Source organism: Pholcus phalangioides, unplaced genomic scaffold (genome assembly GCF_987345545.1).
Source record: "Pholcus phalangioides strain wild (caught in Gottingen) unplaced genomic scaffold, Ppha-v1.0 ptg000002l_1, whole genome shotgun sequence".
Taxonomy (NCBI): domain Eukaryota; kingdom Metazoa; phylum Arthropoda; class Arachnida; order Araneae; family Pholcidae; genus Pholcus; species Pholcus phalangioides.
The window spans coordinates 5,914,112-5,930,097 of NW_028301595.1; the positions used below are offsets into that span (position 1 = coordinate 5,914,112).

Here is a 15,986-nt window from a genome sequence, read left to right on the forward strand (position 1 = left end):
TGCGAAAATCGATAGAAATATATCGGGAAATACGGAAAATTAGGATGAAATGAACACAAAAATCGAATCAATAACATACGGGGTTTATAAATGCGGTTGATACAGAGTTTATGGATGTTGCTGTCAGGGCTACCTATTTTAGCGCGAAAACAAGTCGCCACGTTAGCGCTGACTCCTCCCGTAACTTTCAACGAACAAAAATAGTGAATTCGCCCCCATCCGGGACACCCGATTTACCATGGCCGTAATACAATTGTTTTTTATGGAGGGGAAACGTAATTTTACTGCCCCTTGACTGTGAAGTTCGATAATTTTGCAAAGAAATTTTTATTGCCTTTTCTAAAATATACCATTCCATCAAAAACGCCGTCCAAGGCATTGCCCCCCCCCCCCCGCTTTTGGATCTGATCACGGTATGTAGCAATCCGGGTCGCAAGTACGAACGAAAATTTACTATCGCTCGGGGCCGGTATCCACTCTTTTTAACAGAAAATGAGTAAACTCGGCACCTTTCCTCGTTCAACACCCGTGGAACCAGACCCCCGCCCTCTCCTATTGCGGTCATAACAGACTCGAGACAAACGTTTTAATAACTTCCGAGGTCTAAAAATAAGATTTTTTTACACATCAAGAATGGCACGCAAGATGTCGATATTTCTTGGGGGGCAGAGCGTACCGACTGAGCTGAAGAAAAACAATGATCAGAAGTTCATTTTGAACTCTTTTTCCATAAAAGTTGCAAAAACAAAAAACAAGATCATTTTCGTTCATCAAAAATACGGCCGGCAATCAAAAGGGAGAAACAAATCGAATCCCGACATACATCCATGCGGAAAAAATAGATATCTCACCTATAGAGAAAAAACCAGTCTATATATCCGTGCTCCCGTGAGGGTACGCCCCGCCGATTTGCATACAGCGTCGGAACAACCGGTTCCCGCACGTGCATGGAGAGCAAAAAAAAGGAAAACAATCCAACAATATTAAGTTAACAATCAGTATCGTGAAGATGCTCTAAATTAAGTTACGGCCCGGGCATAAAAAAAATTAATATTAGGCCCTTTAAATTAGGGAAAAAATATGAAGTAGGGGCCAAAGGCGCGCTCGGTGTGCCCATCGTTAAATCCGCCTCTATTTACGGCTCGCATGCACGTTAACTGAGTTTTTATCAGCCTGATGACCAATTTTCATCTGATTTGGAAACCCTTGTGTTAAACTAAATGTTGAATTGCAGGATTCTGTGATCTTTTCATAAATAGTTCTCCTTTCGATCAAATTTGGGGGTACTGTTTCTTGCTGAGATTTAAATCCAGTTAGAAAAATAGTACGAATTTTATTTGTCGATAGATCGCGATTTTCAATCGGATGATTTTTTTTTATTGTAAGTAAATTCAAAATACATGCGAGCTTCTTTAACCTTGGCCAGCTACAAGAGTATTCTCCAAAGCGTATTAATACGCTTAATACGTATTCATAATACGCGTCTTTAATACGCGCTGCGCGTAAGTTAGCTTCTGCACGGGCTCTCTAATCGTCATTTCAAATAACATTTTAAAAAATTAACAATAGAACAAACAACAAATGTAACTTGCTCGATGCTCCAAGAAAGGAATTCGGCCCTTAGGACTAAAATTTTTTAAAACAAATAAAATAAAGGATCAATTTTAAAATAAGATGAAAATGAAAGAACGAGTGAGCACGTGGGGAAATAAGAAAGAATGGTAGTATAGGGGGGAAAAAATTCTTTGTTGTAAGTACGCCTTTTATGCTAGTTTTTTTTCCGACCGGCTTTTCCATAAAATGACGATTCTTTAACCAAGGAGCTTTCTTTTTCCAAGCGCCTTGAAATCAAGTTATACTGACGTCACACGGTATGCTCCCGGGAAGATAAGATGCCTTCGATCGTAGTTCAATGAAGGGAGGGAGAAAATTAGCGATATTGAACAGGTAAAGTTCCTCCTTGAAGAAAAGAAAAGAAAAACACTGACAGCAGAAAAGCGCGCGAGACCGAGGTTTTTTTGCTAAAAAAGTGGAAAAAGTGACCTGGGCCTGAAAATACGTAATAAAAGTGACCAGTTTCTAAAAAAGTGACTTTTAGTGAAAAAAGTGACCCGTGCCGAGCCCTGAAATTAGAAAGTTGTTGCTCTAGTCTTGTCTCCAGAGGCCAACAAAAAAATTTCCAAATTTCTAAGTGCAATGTTCACTAAGATATTCAAATTAGAAATCAGGGAAAAGTTGGGAAAGGACAGCATAAATGAGGGAAAGGAGTGTTGTGTCTGTTAGTATTTGCTGTTCTTTCATAACTTTTCTCCAATTTTTGAATTCAAATATCTTAGCGAATATTGCACTTAGAAACATGGAATTTATTTTGTCAGCCTCGTGATATACAGAATAACAACTTTCTAATTGGAAGTTAGAGGATGGGGGGGAAGACTATATAAATTTAGATTTTATATTTTGTCACACACTTTTACTTTCACTGTCAAAACTGGTGCAGGTGATTTTTGAATGCCTTTTGAGCATTTTTTAATTGGAATCATGCCTCTACAATGGACGGTTGATGAGATACAGGATGATTCGCATTTACAGGACACCCTGTACATGTATACATTTCATTGTCCTTTTTTTAAGGTTTTGTTACATGCTATGACAGCGAATCATGAGTTATATAGACCTGAACTTCTCTATGCTATTTCTATGCGAACCACAAAAAGGAAATGTCAAGCAGCCAAACTGGCCTTGCAAACTTAACCCAATATGACCAAAAAAAAGAAAAAGAAACTTATTTTACAGCATAGGAAACAACAAATTTGACAAGTTATACAAATCATCACTGGTAATGCCAAACTTTTGTGGAACATCTAAAATTACAAAAAAAAAGGAGGAAAAAAACTCACTTTCATCTGAAGGGCAAAACTGCAAAGTACGGACAGAATTGTAAACCAGAAACATCTTATTAATGCACTTGCAAGATGTCAGGTCCCAAAATGCCATCTGTAATGATAAAAGATATTGAAATTTTGAAGATAACCTTAAAAAAAAAAATGTATCTGAGCAAAGGAAAAAAAGTTACACAATGCTTTCATACCTGCGCAATTTTTAGGATTAAAAGAAAAGATTAATGACACAGAACATGAAAATAACATACCATCGAATCTCATTACACCCTACTGATTTCACACACATTTTTGCTTAATATATGTAAAAATTGAATATTTTTAACATTTAACACAATCAAATCACTGTTTGGTCATTAATTCCAAATTTTTGTAGTGAAAAAATATTTTCAGTTTCTTCAACTTTGTCCCAATGTGGTTCAACTGCATTACTGTGAACATAGTTATAACGGGCATTACAGCAATATAAGGTATGTCAAGTGAACAATTTAACATTGCTAATCAAAACTAATCAAATATTATAGCTGATTTTTTGTATTAAAAAAAAAATCAACAAAATAGTTTATATATTTTAAAATAATTGATTTACACACATTTTCCTGACTTTATGGAAAGCATAAATTATCAGAGGATAAGCTGTTATCTATGAATATACCTGACTATCAGAAGCAAAAGATACAAGCATGTCTTTCTTGAAACTGCAAGCAAGAATAAAGCAAACCATCCGTGAGTGACATCTTCCTTCAGAACTGAGATTTTTCTTGCGAGGCAGGCCTCCTGTCTTGTGTATGTATATATCTCCTCTAAACAATTTACGAAAAATTTCTGAATTTCAATTGCAATGAAAATCATTGTTATGAAAATAAGAATGACAAAATTTTTATGACTGAATAAATCAAGAGATAAGCATAGCCATAAAACTTGGGCTATTCGAAGCAAAAAGATAAACAAGGAAACAGACTTTTTTTGGATATTATGCAGAGATTAAACTCAATCTCAGTATCCAGAAAAGTTCTATCTTCCCTCGATGTATTGGGCTGACGAAAAATTCATCTCAAAAAATAAACAATTATGAATTAACTCTCGAGTAGGTTAGTTTCTTTGTGTTAAGGGCTTGCTATGTTTCTGGACAACCATTACTCAGCAACAAATGCAGCATCGTTTAAGAAGAGGTTTTCAAAGTAAAAAAAAACTCAAATTTCAGGCGATTTTATTTATGATATGAGGCTGTATTTCAAGTTTTTACAGGCATTTAAAAACTATGCAATACTTTTATTAATAAATACAAACATTTATTAATAAATATTTTTCATTTTGATTTATCTCATTGATTAATAGTGTATTTGTATGATGAATATGACTGATATCTCAAAGATACACTGCATTTACTCAAATCACTTTTCAAGCACACCTATTGAAGGGTTAAAAAAAATTACTTCTGCACTATATATATATATATATATGCAATTATGATAAACTAAACTTAACATGCACAGTAAAAACCCATTATGGATGAGAGCACACAATCACTGGGAAATATTGGCATAACAGACTCATTGTCATAACTAGGGTTTCCAAATCCTTGACATTTAGAAGCCATCGGGAACGGGAAATTGCATTTCTCGAGAATTCCCGAAATAACATATTTACAGTGAAACCTCGTTTATAGGACCTTTTTTTGACCTTGATTACTCTCTTTATATTTTTAAAGTTAGAATATTTCATTTGCGCACCACACAACTCTCAATTATACAACATTTTCATGACACAAATCCTAAAATTTGTAATAATTAATGAATATTAATACTGTTATTTTCATATTATTATAATATTAATGATTCATGCATTGCCCTTGCCTATGCAGTACTAAGATGGCTTCATTCCAATTATGCTGAGAACAAATGCTTACACCTTGATTTTAACCATTACTAGGGATAAAGTAAATTTCGTATTTATGAAATAACCGCGATAAATGCCAAATTTACGAAATAAATGTGATAAATACAAAATTTGCCAATTTTGATGAATAAATGCAAAAATATGAATTTTTACTACTTTTCTACGAAATCTTGATAATTCAAATTTTATCGTTAATTCTTCCATGTGTTTCCAAGCTATAATTGACACCTTAAAAGAATACGAAAATAAAGGATCTAGTATCAGACTCACTTTAAATTATTAATAACACTTCTTGGTGACAACATTTTGCACTACCAATGCTGGGCGCATAAAGTGAATCTTGTGGGTGACACATTCATTAAAGAATTCAAAGAATTTAATTCTGTTGCGGCCAAGACGAAGATAACTTTTTTGCACTAAAGAAAAATGAGCAGTTTTATTTAAGATACCAAAAAGAAAAAAGTATCACTGTATAAGTAGGCTATTATACTGGCAGCAAAATTCTTCCCAATGCCTGTAGTAACCAGGCAGAATTCGTGGTTCAAAGGTGTCATTCATCTGAGCGAATATCGTATATTGCTGCTGCTTTTCTCAATAAATATGAAGACGATTACTCCAGCATAAGGTTCTTAAAAATAAGTTTTGACAATGAAATTCTAGCTCCTAAAATACAGGTTCAGTTGACTTTCGCTTCCGAGTTCTGTAGGAAAATTATGCTAATTGACAATTTTGAAAGGATCAAACTTTCAAAAAACAATTCGCACATGTTTTGTGGAGTAAGTTAGTAGATTTGAAATCTTTTGGGCTCAAATTTCAAGGGCATTTTTACAGAAAAAAAATTGACAAATGAGTACAGTAGAGTCTGGCTTATCTGACATAAATGGACTGGCAGAACGTCTATTAATACGGAGGTGTCGATTCCTGTAGCTGCTTCTCGTTGTTCAATATATTTAATTGCAGTTTCTAGAGCCTTAACTCTGTCGTTATGTGAAATTCTGAAAGCTCAACAGTTGGTACTTGATCTTTTTTTTTGCGGGGGGGGGGGGGGGATGTCAGATACTACGCGGAAGGGCGGATAAACGAGACTCTACTGTATGTTGGAATCTATGAACAGAATGGTATTCTGCTCATGGCACAGCAGCAGAAAAGAGTTAAAAATAAGTTGAATTTACGCATGACATGCAACTAGTGTCATCTGGCATGGGTCCGACCAAGCACAGCCCAGAAACCTCAAGTGCAGAGGGGCCTCATAAAAAGGAGATCTGGTTCAAATTATTGAGAGTAAGAATTTCTGACAAGGTAGGTGGAGGGGCCTCAGAAAAATCATTTTAGTCAAGGGACTATGATATGCTATTTTTTTAAATATATTTATATATATATATATATATTTTTTTTTTTTTTTGTGAACAAATACAAAATTTCTGACCTGAATTTATTTTGCGAATAAATACGAAATTTTTGATTTTTTGAATTTTTTTTGCAAAATTTACATACCCCTAACCATTACTGATAAATATAATTTATATTCACTAACATAGTGAATCATTTGAGAATTTCTGCAGATTCTGTTTTAGAATCAAGTACCCAATTTTTATCTTCCATCATTCACTCTTGGACCACTTTGCTCCTCTTCAAAGGCATTGGCTTGTCTTTCCGGGCATCTCAAGTCTTAACAAATAATTTTGACAGTGTTGTGATTTGTGTTACCATTAAAGATCATTGGGTAACCTAAATTAAAAAGTGTAGTGGTTACCAAAAATATCTCCTCCTCAAAGACAGACAACACATTTTTCTCCCTTTCTCTTTACAAATGTTTGAGATTTGTAGCTTCAAGTATACAAAGCAATTTTTCCTGCACTTGTATATCACATTTTGTTTTGGCATTTGAAGCCATTCAGATTGAAACGCCAATCAATGGTCACTGCACTTGAAAGTAAAAAAAATAAAATCACCCTTCCCCCAAATCCTTTTTTTTAATCTTGTAGGATTGCTTAAAAATCAGGGGGGTCAGTTGTAAACGACAAATTTTCCCAAGGAAGAGATTTACATGTACAAATTGGAGGTGGTTAGAAGAAAAGGACAAAAGAGGATAAGTTTTAAATATAAGGTTTTGGAGAGACAGAAAAGAAGGCAAGAACATATTGGAGGTTATTAGCAAATTATTCTCCAAAGAAAAGGATGCCCTTAAGTAAGGGGTGCCGATGAGTAAAGAAAATATAAAGTTATTGTGCATATTTGACTAAAATAGCAGGGAGCTTCCCTCTTTTTCAGAAATGAATGGACGCTACATACAGAATAATTGGGATAGCTGTTGATGCTATAGAACATAGAAATCGAGGTCTGAATAACTATGTAATATTTTCAGATCATATATATCTCCTAAGATCAACTCTTCTGTTTCCACTTCCCCAAAACAGTATCAGGATTTTGTACTAGACAGGTAATTAGTAGGTAGTAAATTGCCCATGGCGATAGATCAGAGTTATGCTCGGTTTGAAGGAAAAAATCTCATTTAGTAAGGGGCAACTCCGAGTTGCGGCGAATCCAGGGGTGGGAAGTGACTAAGTCCATTTCGGAGCAGCTTTGGAGCAGCAAAATTCAGGATTCGGAGCAGCTTTGGAGCAGCAAAATTCAGGATTCGGAGCAGCTTTGGAGCAGCAAAATTCAGGATTCGGAGCAGTTTTGGAGCAGCAAATTCTGGATTTGGAGCAATTTTGGAGCAGCAAATTCTGGATTTGGAGCAGGAAAATGTGGGATTCGGAGCAGATATTTATAAATTGGAGCAGTGAAATTAACAAGAATATTTTCGTTAACCCTCAACCCTTTTCAAAATAAAACTGCACTGTCTTTTGCTATGAAACATCTCATCAGCTTGATTTTTGTTTTTGGTGTTTTAGGCTTTTGACACCTTGTTTGAAAAAGCGGCTGTCATAAAATTTTTTGCACCCGTCTATTTAGGATGATTTTTGCTTACTGAGGGCACTATTTGCTGCCTTGAACAGCAGCACTTCAAATGAGCTAAAAAAAATTTTATAAGTTTTTAATTTTTTTATACTTGGAAAGAAATTGTTGCAAAATGGGAGAAAATTTCGGAAGTATCAACTCGATGTTTGGCGATTCAGCACTCATCATCTGGCGAGATTGGCGATCTGACACTCGTTATTTGGCGAGATTGGCGATTTAACGCTCGTTATTCGGCACCATTGGCGATTTAACCCTCGTTATTCGGCAACATTGTCGATTTAACACTCGTTATTCTGCAAAGTTTCTAAACTAACATTCGTAATTCGGCGGACATGCGCTTTTTACTCCCGGAATGACAATTTTTTTCATGAAACATCGGGATTTAACACAATGACAATCGACTACAGTAATTTCTGCTGCTTCCAGTGACGACTTTTTTTTTTAAACGGAAACACTCGAATTTGCACTTTAAAGATGAAAGGCACTGCAAACCATCTTCAGTTCCACGATCACGGATTTCGCAATGGAAAGCCAGATCAGGGGCCGATAGTTTAAGTATAGTGGAATAAAACACGCTCTTTTCGTAAAGAAACGTTTCGTGGCTAGCAGGAACAAAAAACTTTTGGCGTCCTTTCCGAAATTCCGGGCATACTGAAGCGAAATTCGCTATTTGGCGCAGAAAAATGCGAAAATACGCTATTGGAGCAGGATGGCGCAAGACATTAGTTTTGGCGCAGTGCGGCGCAATTGGCGCAGAGTTCCCACCCCTGCGAATCACAGGGAGAATAGGGTTGTGAATAAATGGAATAGCTCACCTGCTGGGGTCGTGAATGAATTCTAACACAACTGACACGTTTAGAAAGAAATATAATGCTTATACTGCAAGTAATCTAGAAGCTACCCTTACTTGAATAAGATAACCAGAATCTCTTTATGAATAGTGACTTCTATATTATTATTTTTTTTTTTGTGATATATGCTCTTATATTGGAGCTAGATTCTCGTTACGAGTCATATGCATTGTATTGAAGTTTAACTGCATAACATTACAAATAAAAAAACATGGTAGTATTAGAATATTTTTCAAATACTTACGAATAGTTTGAAATCAAAACTGAGTCTGGAATTAAAGGATGCCATATAGCTGTTTTCCACAATCTTGCAAATATCATCTTGCCATCTTTCTTGGATGACGGATCCGTATATACCTCATGACTTGGATTGTTTGAAAGAGTCCACACGAAAACATTTCCATCCGTAGAAGTTGAAAGGAACTGCATAAAAAAAAGAAGGAAGACCATACTTTATATACTAAGATTTTTAACTCTCACACATCTCAAATATACACAGAAAAGGGAGGTACAATCCAAGGACCAGCAGTTGAAGAACACTTTTCTAGAAAACACTTGATTGCTGTCTAAGACCCCACAGAGATAAGCTGTGGTTGTATGTGCAACCATTATTTTTTTTTTTCACAGCGCAAAAAAGCAATTATATCAGGAAATCTAGATGTAATGAATATATATCTATATAGTATGCAGCAGTGTAGCAGTTGGTTATTCAGAACAAGAGTCTTTAAGGGTTGAGCAAACTTGAATTTGAGTCTCAGTGAAATCAGCAAAGACATACAATCAGGGTTGGTCTGATTTGCCTAATCCAGTGGTTGGCAAACTCATAAGTCAAAAGAGCCAAATAACAACAGTACAACGATTGAAATTTCTTTCGAGGGCCCAAATTTTTTTAACTTAAACTATATAGGTAGGTACATTGTTTTTAACTTAATTAGGGTAGTCCTAAGCCGGCTTTTGCTGAAAACGTCCTCAATCTGATTGAGATACGTTCGCTAAGGTCGACCCCTTCAGACTCTCCCATCCACACTCGTCTTGTATCCGAACTTCCTAGTTTCGACCCACCTGATTGGTCGCGGAAGTGTCACCTGACAGCAGCAAAAGCCTGCGAAAAAGATGACTCACTAGGGAGGGGAATGGAGTGAGAACAAAATGGCCAAAATGTGTGTCTAAACCAGTGCTGTCTAAACACATAGGGTCCACCCGGGCATGGCCCGAGGGCCCTCAAAGGAATGAGAGAGAGAGAACTGGTTGAAATTTTCAAAAATTTGTCAGGTAGGGTCTCAGAAAAAACACTTGACCCGGGGCCCCATCATGCTCTTAAGGCGGCCCCCAAACGTGGTATTTTGTCGAAGAGCCACACTCTAAGGGCCAAAGTGCCATGGTTTGCCAACCACTGGCCTAACCCCACAGAAGAAACTTATCAAAAATTACACTTATGTCGAAAAGCATGCTTTCAGATGATATTATTGCATTGCCATAATCTAGCTTAAGAGAAATACATAAGCAAATCTATGTATTCAATGCTATTTAGGTTATCTTTTCTTTCATTATATGCTAAATACAGGGCTTGACAAATTAAAAATAAAAATTAAGTGCCAGTCAAATTTTTTAGGAGCACCATTTTTTTTTTTTTTGCTGGGAAAATTGTTCTAAGCAATATACTTTTCATCTTTTCCAGGATTTATTACGACCCAGTGTTAATTTTGGAAGATGCATTATTATGAAATCAGAAAATTTTAAGTCATGCTTAGACACTGATATAGCAATCACATGTGGAAAATTTTACGTGCTAACAGATTTTCTAGTCTCCATGGCGACCTGGTGCTTCAGATTTGTTCAATCCCTGGTTAAAGGTATATTTTTTACAAATACAGAATTTATGGAATCAGTATCCATTGGCACTTGGGCAAAATGTCCACAGCATAGGCGGAGATAGACTTGGAAGTCTGGGGGGAACGGTCATCATTGCTGGGTGGGGGGGGGGGCACGGTGGTGATGATGTCAATACATATATACATTAAATCAGTCGACTCCACCTTTGACAATGCCCCCCCCCCCCACGCATCTCTGTCCATGGCCCACAGATAATTATGCTGCTACCGATCTTTTAAATTACAATTTTTTATTGAAAGAGTGAATTTTTGTGATTTGCAATAAACGATTGGTGATGCAACTGTTGAAGCTAAACAATGATTTTCAACATTGAAAAATATCAAGCTCACCGCACAAATCATTCACATCAATGCTCTACATTGATAGATCATTATTATTTTTTTATGGCATAAATGTGCAGGTATTTGCCAATCCTTCAAAAAAATAGCATGTAAGTCACACTATTTTTATACATATTATATCAGTATACATATCTTGTACAATATATTTCAGGAATTTTTTAAATTTAATTTAACAGTAAAACCCCTCTTTAGCAGACACAGATGGAACAAAAAATATTGTCTGTAATAGAGGGGTGACCATTAATCAAGGGTTTGAAATGCATACTTTTATTATATAAGGGGAATTATTATTTTTAACCATAAAAGAGAGGATGGCCACATCTGAGGGGTGACTGTTTAGAGAGGTCTTACTGAATTTCATTATAATATGCTCGAGGCACAAGCAACCTATAGAAACATTGACTCTGGAAATTAAACTTTACCTGGGATGATGAATGCGGAGACCAAGACATGTTGATGATGCTTTGGTCACGATGATACAACTGATGTAAACATTTCCCATTCAATAGGTCATATATCGCTACTATACCTTTTCTGTACCTGAAAAATTAAATACAGTTAGTGACAGTTATACAAGATTTTCACATAGGGTTGGCAAGTTTTTGAAACAGCTGGTAAAAACTGCAGGCCTGCCAACCTTCAGAGGGTAAAATTCTTGTAGCTATCTTACAGAAATCTGGCAAATGTACATTTGAACATTTAAAAATTTTTCATGGGCATAATAAAAATAAAAAGTAATGCATAAGGTGAACATATAACCCATAAAAATACAATACATAGCCATATTTTTCGTTATCATTTGGTGTTCGACTGTTCTTAAAAAATGTCTAGTTTTTTGCTATAATTTCTGATATTTACTGAACATTTTCATTACGTTAAGCATTTTTTTTTTGTGAAATCATTATTATAATTGACCAAAATTTTAGAAGCTTTCAATTTCCTGCCCATCAACAATTTTCAGCAATAAAGTAAAAATTTCACCCACAACTGGCTATGTTTCATATTTTCTGGTGTATAGTTCCCAATTTTTGTGTAATTTGCACTATGAAATATGAATATATAGAGTAAATTTGGTGATTAAAATCATCTACCAGCCATTTCATGACTAAACACGTATATAAAAAAAATTTCAACATAAAAGAGCAGCAATGTTTGTTTGGGTTCTTAAATTTAGATGGCTACATTAGCTCATAGATTAGATGGCTAGATTTAGGGAATTACATGCTTATAAATCTTATTGATCAATCAAAAGAGAGTATAGATGAGTATAAATTGTTTCACAAAAGCATTTAAAACATCTGGAGAAACTGCAAGACACAGACGAGGCTCTGTCACAAGAAGCAACGTACGCACTTCGGCCCCAAAAAAGGTGGGAGGAATCCAGGCAACACCGGCAAAACCAAAATTTATTGATGACAAAGACTACATATAGCGCATTGTAATCGAAATTGTGTGAATCAAATGAACCAAGTGAAAATCAAAGTGCAACGGGCACCGATAATAAACAATTATAGAAAGTTTTATAAAAACACATCGCAAAAGGTGCAATCATAAATTTGATCGATCAAGGATTGTATGACAGAAGGGCGGAGCATCCCATTCAGCTTAAACAGTTCAATCCACCTAATCTAATTCACTCTTGAGCACTGTTGAAGATACTAGAAGTTTCTTCAGGGCTTCATTAGATTATGGATTCATCCTGATCCTCATTTGCAAATAGTGCCACTATTTATATAAAACATCTTTAAACATATTTAAAACATCTGCAGAATACGTAATACTATTTACTTAAGTGTATTGGCAATGAAAGTATCTAATTCTTCCCATTCAAAACATTCATATAATGATTAACCCTTGATTTTTATATGCAGCAGTAAGTTTTCGATGCTATTTCAACCCTAAAGTAATTATGTGATCTATAAGAACAGGGCTTGACAAATAAAGAAATATTTAGGTAAGTAATTTTTTTCCTTTACTTTATATTTGCCAGGCAGCAGCAGGCGCCAAATATTTTCTCCCATATCATTTATGTAGAAGAGGAATGAACACAAATATTCAACAATTTTAGAATCAATCGTAAAATTTTTTGTCTCTTTTGTACACTTTATATATTGTTTAGTACGACCATATAATACATATTTAAAAAAAACCACATTTTTACATATCTATGCAAACCAAGAACTTATTTTTCTTCTTCCGTGAATATCATCACGATAATACCATTTTGTTGGAAGTTTCCCGTTTTCCATAAAAGTATAGTTGCCGTATGTGAGGACTCTTGACCGCACTGGACCATTAACTTAGGACCATAAGAATATATCGAAATATGTTACAAAACATTTGTATCATTGCTGCCAAAGAAAGCATTTATTGATGTGAATTTGACTTGCATCATCATCAATGAAAAAATTAAAAAAAAAAAAGTGTTTAAATTTTTTGTTTTTTTACATGGCAGCATAAGACATGTGGTCGGAAAAAAATGCATGACTCAGGAAATAAATTTGTCCAGCCCTGCTCTGTAACTATACACAAATGTTGGGGTTTCTTTTTCCCCGCTTTACACATCCTTCCTTTTTTAAGCTCAGGAAATTCAGCCCTGGTTTCAGGGATTATGTGTATCTTATCCTTGTAGTTTGGATTGAATTTCCTGAGGTTAAAAAAAGAATACAGCAAACCCCCCCCCCCCCGTTTTGTGTGTACCAGGTCTAAAAAAGTTAAAAAAGAAATTCCTTATCAGGCAAAATTTAAATTAATATAACTGGAAAATAAATTTAAAAAATCTGCAAATTTCACATAAAACATTAGCTGATCCTAAAGAAGTTGAGAAATTTTCTTGGAGAATTAGAATTTTCATGAACATTCATGGATCTTCACCACTTCCATGCCATGATGTATAATTTCCATCAAGGCAACCAAAGATACAAGTTCGCATTGCTCAGATATAACAAAAGACAATTACCCAGCAGCGAGAATATTTGGCTCCATGAGACAGCATTCAAGAACAAGGACCTCATCCTTTATGGTAGAAGAAATCTTTGAAGGGTTCACGGATCTCCTCAGAGTATCCCACTCCATTATCGTCCGATCATAGGCAATGTACCCGATATAATCTGAATCAGGCTTCCATTTCACAGAGTTTATTCGCATCTATTAAGTTATTGAAAAAATTGTTGATTAATATCATGGCACTGTACAACACAAGAATGAAAATGAAACAATTTTTTTGATACAAGTCTTACTATTTGTATGAACCATTTCATATGGTTTAAAATGGAGCCTGCACGCTGTAGTAATACCTCAGTTTACGTCGATAATCCGTCTGAAAATAATCAGCAAAATTGGAAACCGATGATTACTGAAGTTAACGAAAACAGAGGTATTACTGTACAGTCGAACATGCTCATAACAAACCTCCATTTAACAAGCATATTAATGTATTTGTTTAATGCAATCGATGCTGTCTCGCAATCCTGTCGCTTCAATCAAGCAGGTTTTTCTACTTTAAGCTCAGACTTAATGAGGGACTAAAAAGAAAACCCGTGAAAAAAACATACAAAAATGTGTGAAAATGAAAAGTAAATGCCACAAAACAGTTTGCTTCACTGCTCCCAAAATATGGAGATAATGAGGAAAATTCACTTGTCTAGAGATTAGAGATGACTGTCAATGAAATGATACGATTAAATAATCGACGTTTGGGTGTACCCAAAATTCCAAAAGAACACGGCTATACGCGTTTCGGAACTATATGAAGTTCCTTCATCAGTAGCAGATTGTCTACAACAGCGAGTAACTCCCGCTATAAGGAGTTTTTTCCAATATTCTCTTTCTTCTTTGTTTCTGCTACTGATGAAGGAACTTCATATAGTTCCGAAACGCGTTATAGCCGTGTTCGTTTTTGGAATTTTGGGTACACCCAAACGTCGACTATTTAATCGTATTATCAAACCCAAAAGGTAATCCATTTCTATTCTGTCAATGAAATGGTTCAACAACCTATTTATCACTCCTTTAAGTTTGTTGTCAAAGAGCAAGAACAGTAACAGCTGGTCATGAAGAGAGAAATGAGCAGGGAAAATGAAAATATGAAACTGACCAATCATTTTTTTTTAAAAGGCTAATACAGCCCTTGCTCAGCTTCTAATACAGGCTCCACGTGTTTGAGTGTCAAGATCATCAGTGGTTTGTTGTTCGGCTAAGATCTGTAGACTCCTTGGCAATCATATGGGTATGGGATGCAGGAAAGCCTAAGGCTCCCCTTTCGTAGCAAGGTTGATTCCCGGGTTTGAACCCACAAGGCCGGGGCTGACAGGGATCTAGCCCTGGGGCAATTTTCATAATTTTTTTTGCTTTTTCACGCTATACGTGAACTATAGAAGGGCCCGTGAGAAATCTGAGCAGGGGCCCCGCGAAAGACCCGAGCCAAAGGGCCCTACTCCCGGATGTGGGGGCTACCGCCCTACTTTGGTGGTGACCATGTCCTGACCTCGCTTATGAAAAATCTCAGCACAATATTAAACAAACAACACAAATGAAAACTGAAACCATAGTAAGTTTTGTTTTCGTTCCACTTACTTTCCCGAGCACGAACGACTGGAACAACATCGGCCTGTTCTCGACATCCCAGATCTTCAAGGCGCCATCTTCGCCTCCTACGGCAAGATAAGTGACATTCTTGTGCTTACAGAATGATAAGCAAGCCACTTTCTCTTGGTGGAATTCGAAAACCGCGTGCAGGTTGCACTGCTCCCGAATATTCAAAACGACGACGTTGAAACGGTATCCGTACGCCAGGAAACCGTTCAGGGAAGTGTCCATGATGCCCGTGTTGTAACGGGTCGGGGCCGGAATCAAACACGACACTTTATTAGACATCTTGAAAAACCTCAAAATAGACACAGGACTATTGACTATTGCCCAGAAGCGCCTGTCATCTACGCACTGTAAACACACGTGCTTTCCGGCTTCTTCCAGTTTTTGGAAGAGTGATGCCATACGGGTACTCCTAAATTATGGGTGAGGACTCAAACTAAATTCATTATAACTCTCTTAAATGATCAAACTAACTGTCTTATCACACGCATATATATATATTATTAGCAATCAATTTTATGTCTTCCATGCATTTTAAAAGCCATAAA

General features: G+C 36.0%; 1 protein-coding gene across 1 annotated transcript in view; it reads right to left on the reverse strand.

Annotated features, from left to right (window-relative positions):
- Nucleotides 1-15,840, reverse strand: part of LOC149089134 (gem-associated protein 5-like) — a 79,820-nt gene extending 63,980 nt beyond the window's left edge. The window contains exons 1-6 of the mRNA XM_089240105.1: nucleotides 15,421-15,840; nucleotides 13,805-13,992; nucleotides 11,268-11,385; nucleotides 8,856-9,034; nucleotides 3,553-3,700; nucleotides 2,898-2,994 (exon numbers count right to left, since the gene is read on the reverse strand). Of these exons, the coding sequence (XP_089096231.1) occupies nucleotides 2,898-2,994; nucleotides 3,553-3,700; nucleotides 8,856-9,034; nucleotides 11,268-11,385; nucleotides 13,805-13,992; nucleotides 15,421-15,840 (1,150 nt within the window). The remainder of the gene's footprint in view (nucleotides 1-2,897; nucleotides 2,995-3,552; nucleotides 3,701-8,855; nucleotides 9,035-11,267; nucleotides 11,386-13,804; nucleotides 13,993-15,420) is intronic.
- Nucleotides 15,841-15,986: the final 146 nt, after the last annotated feature.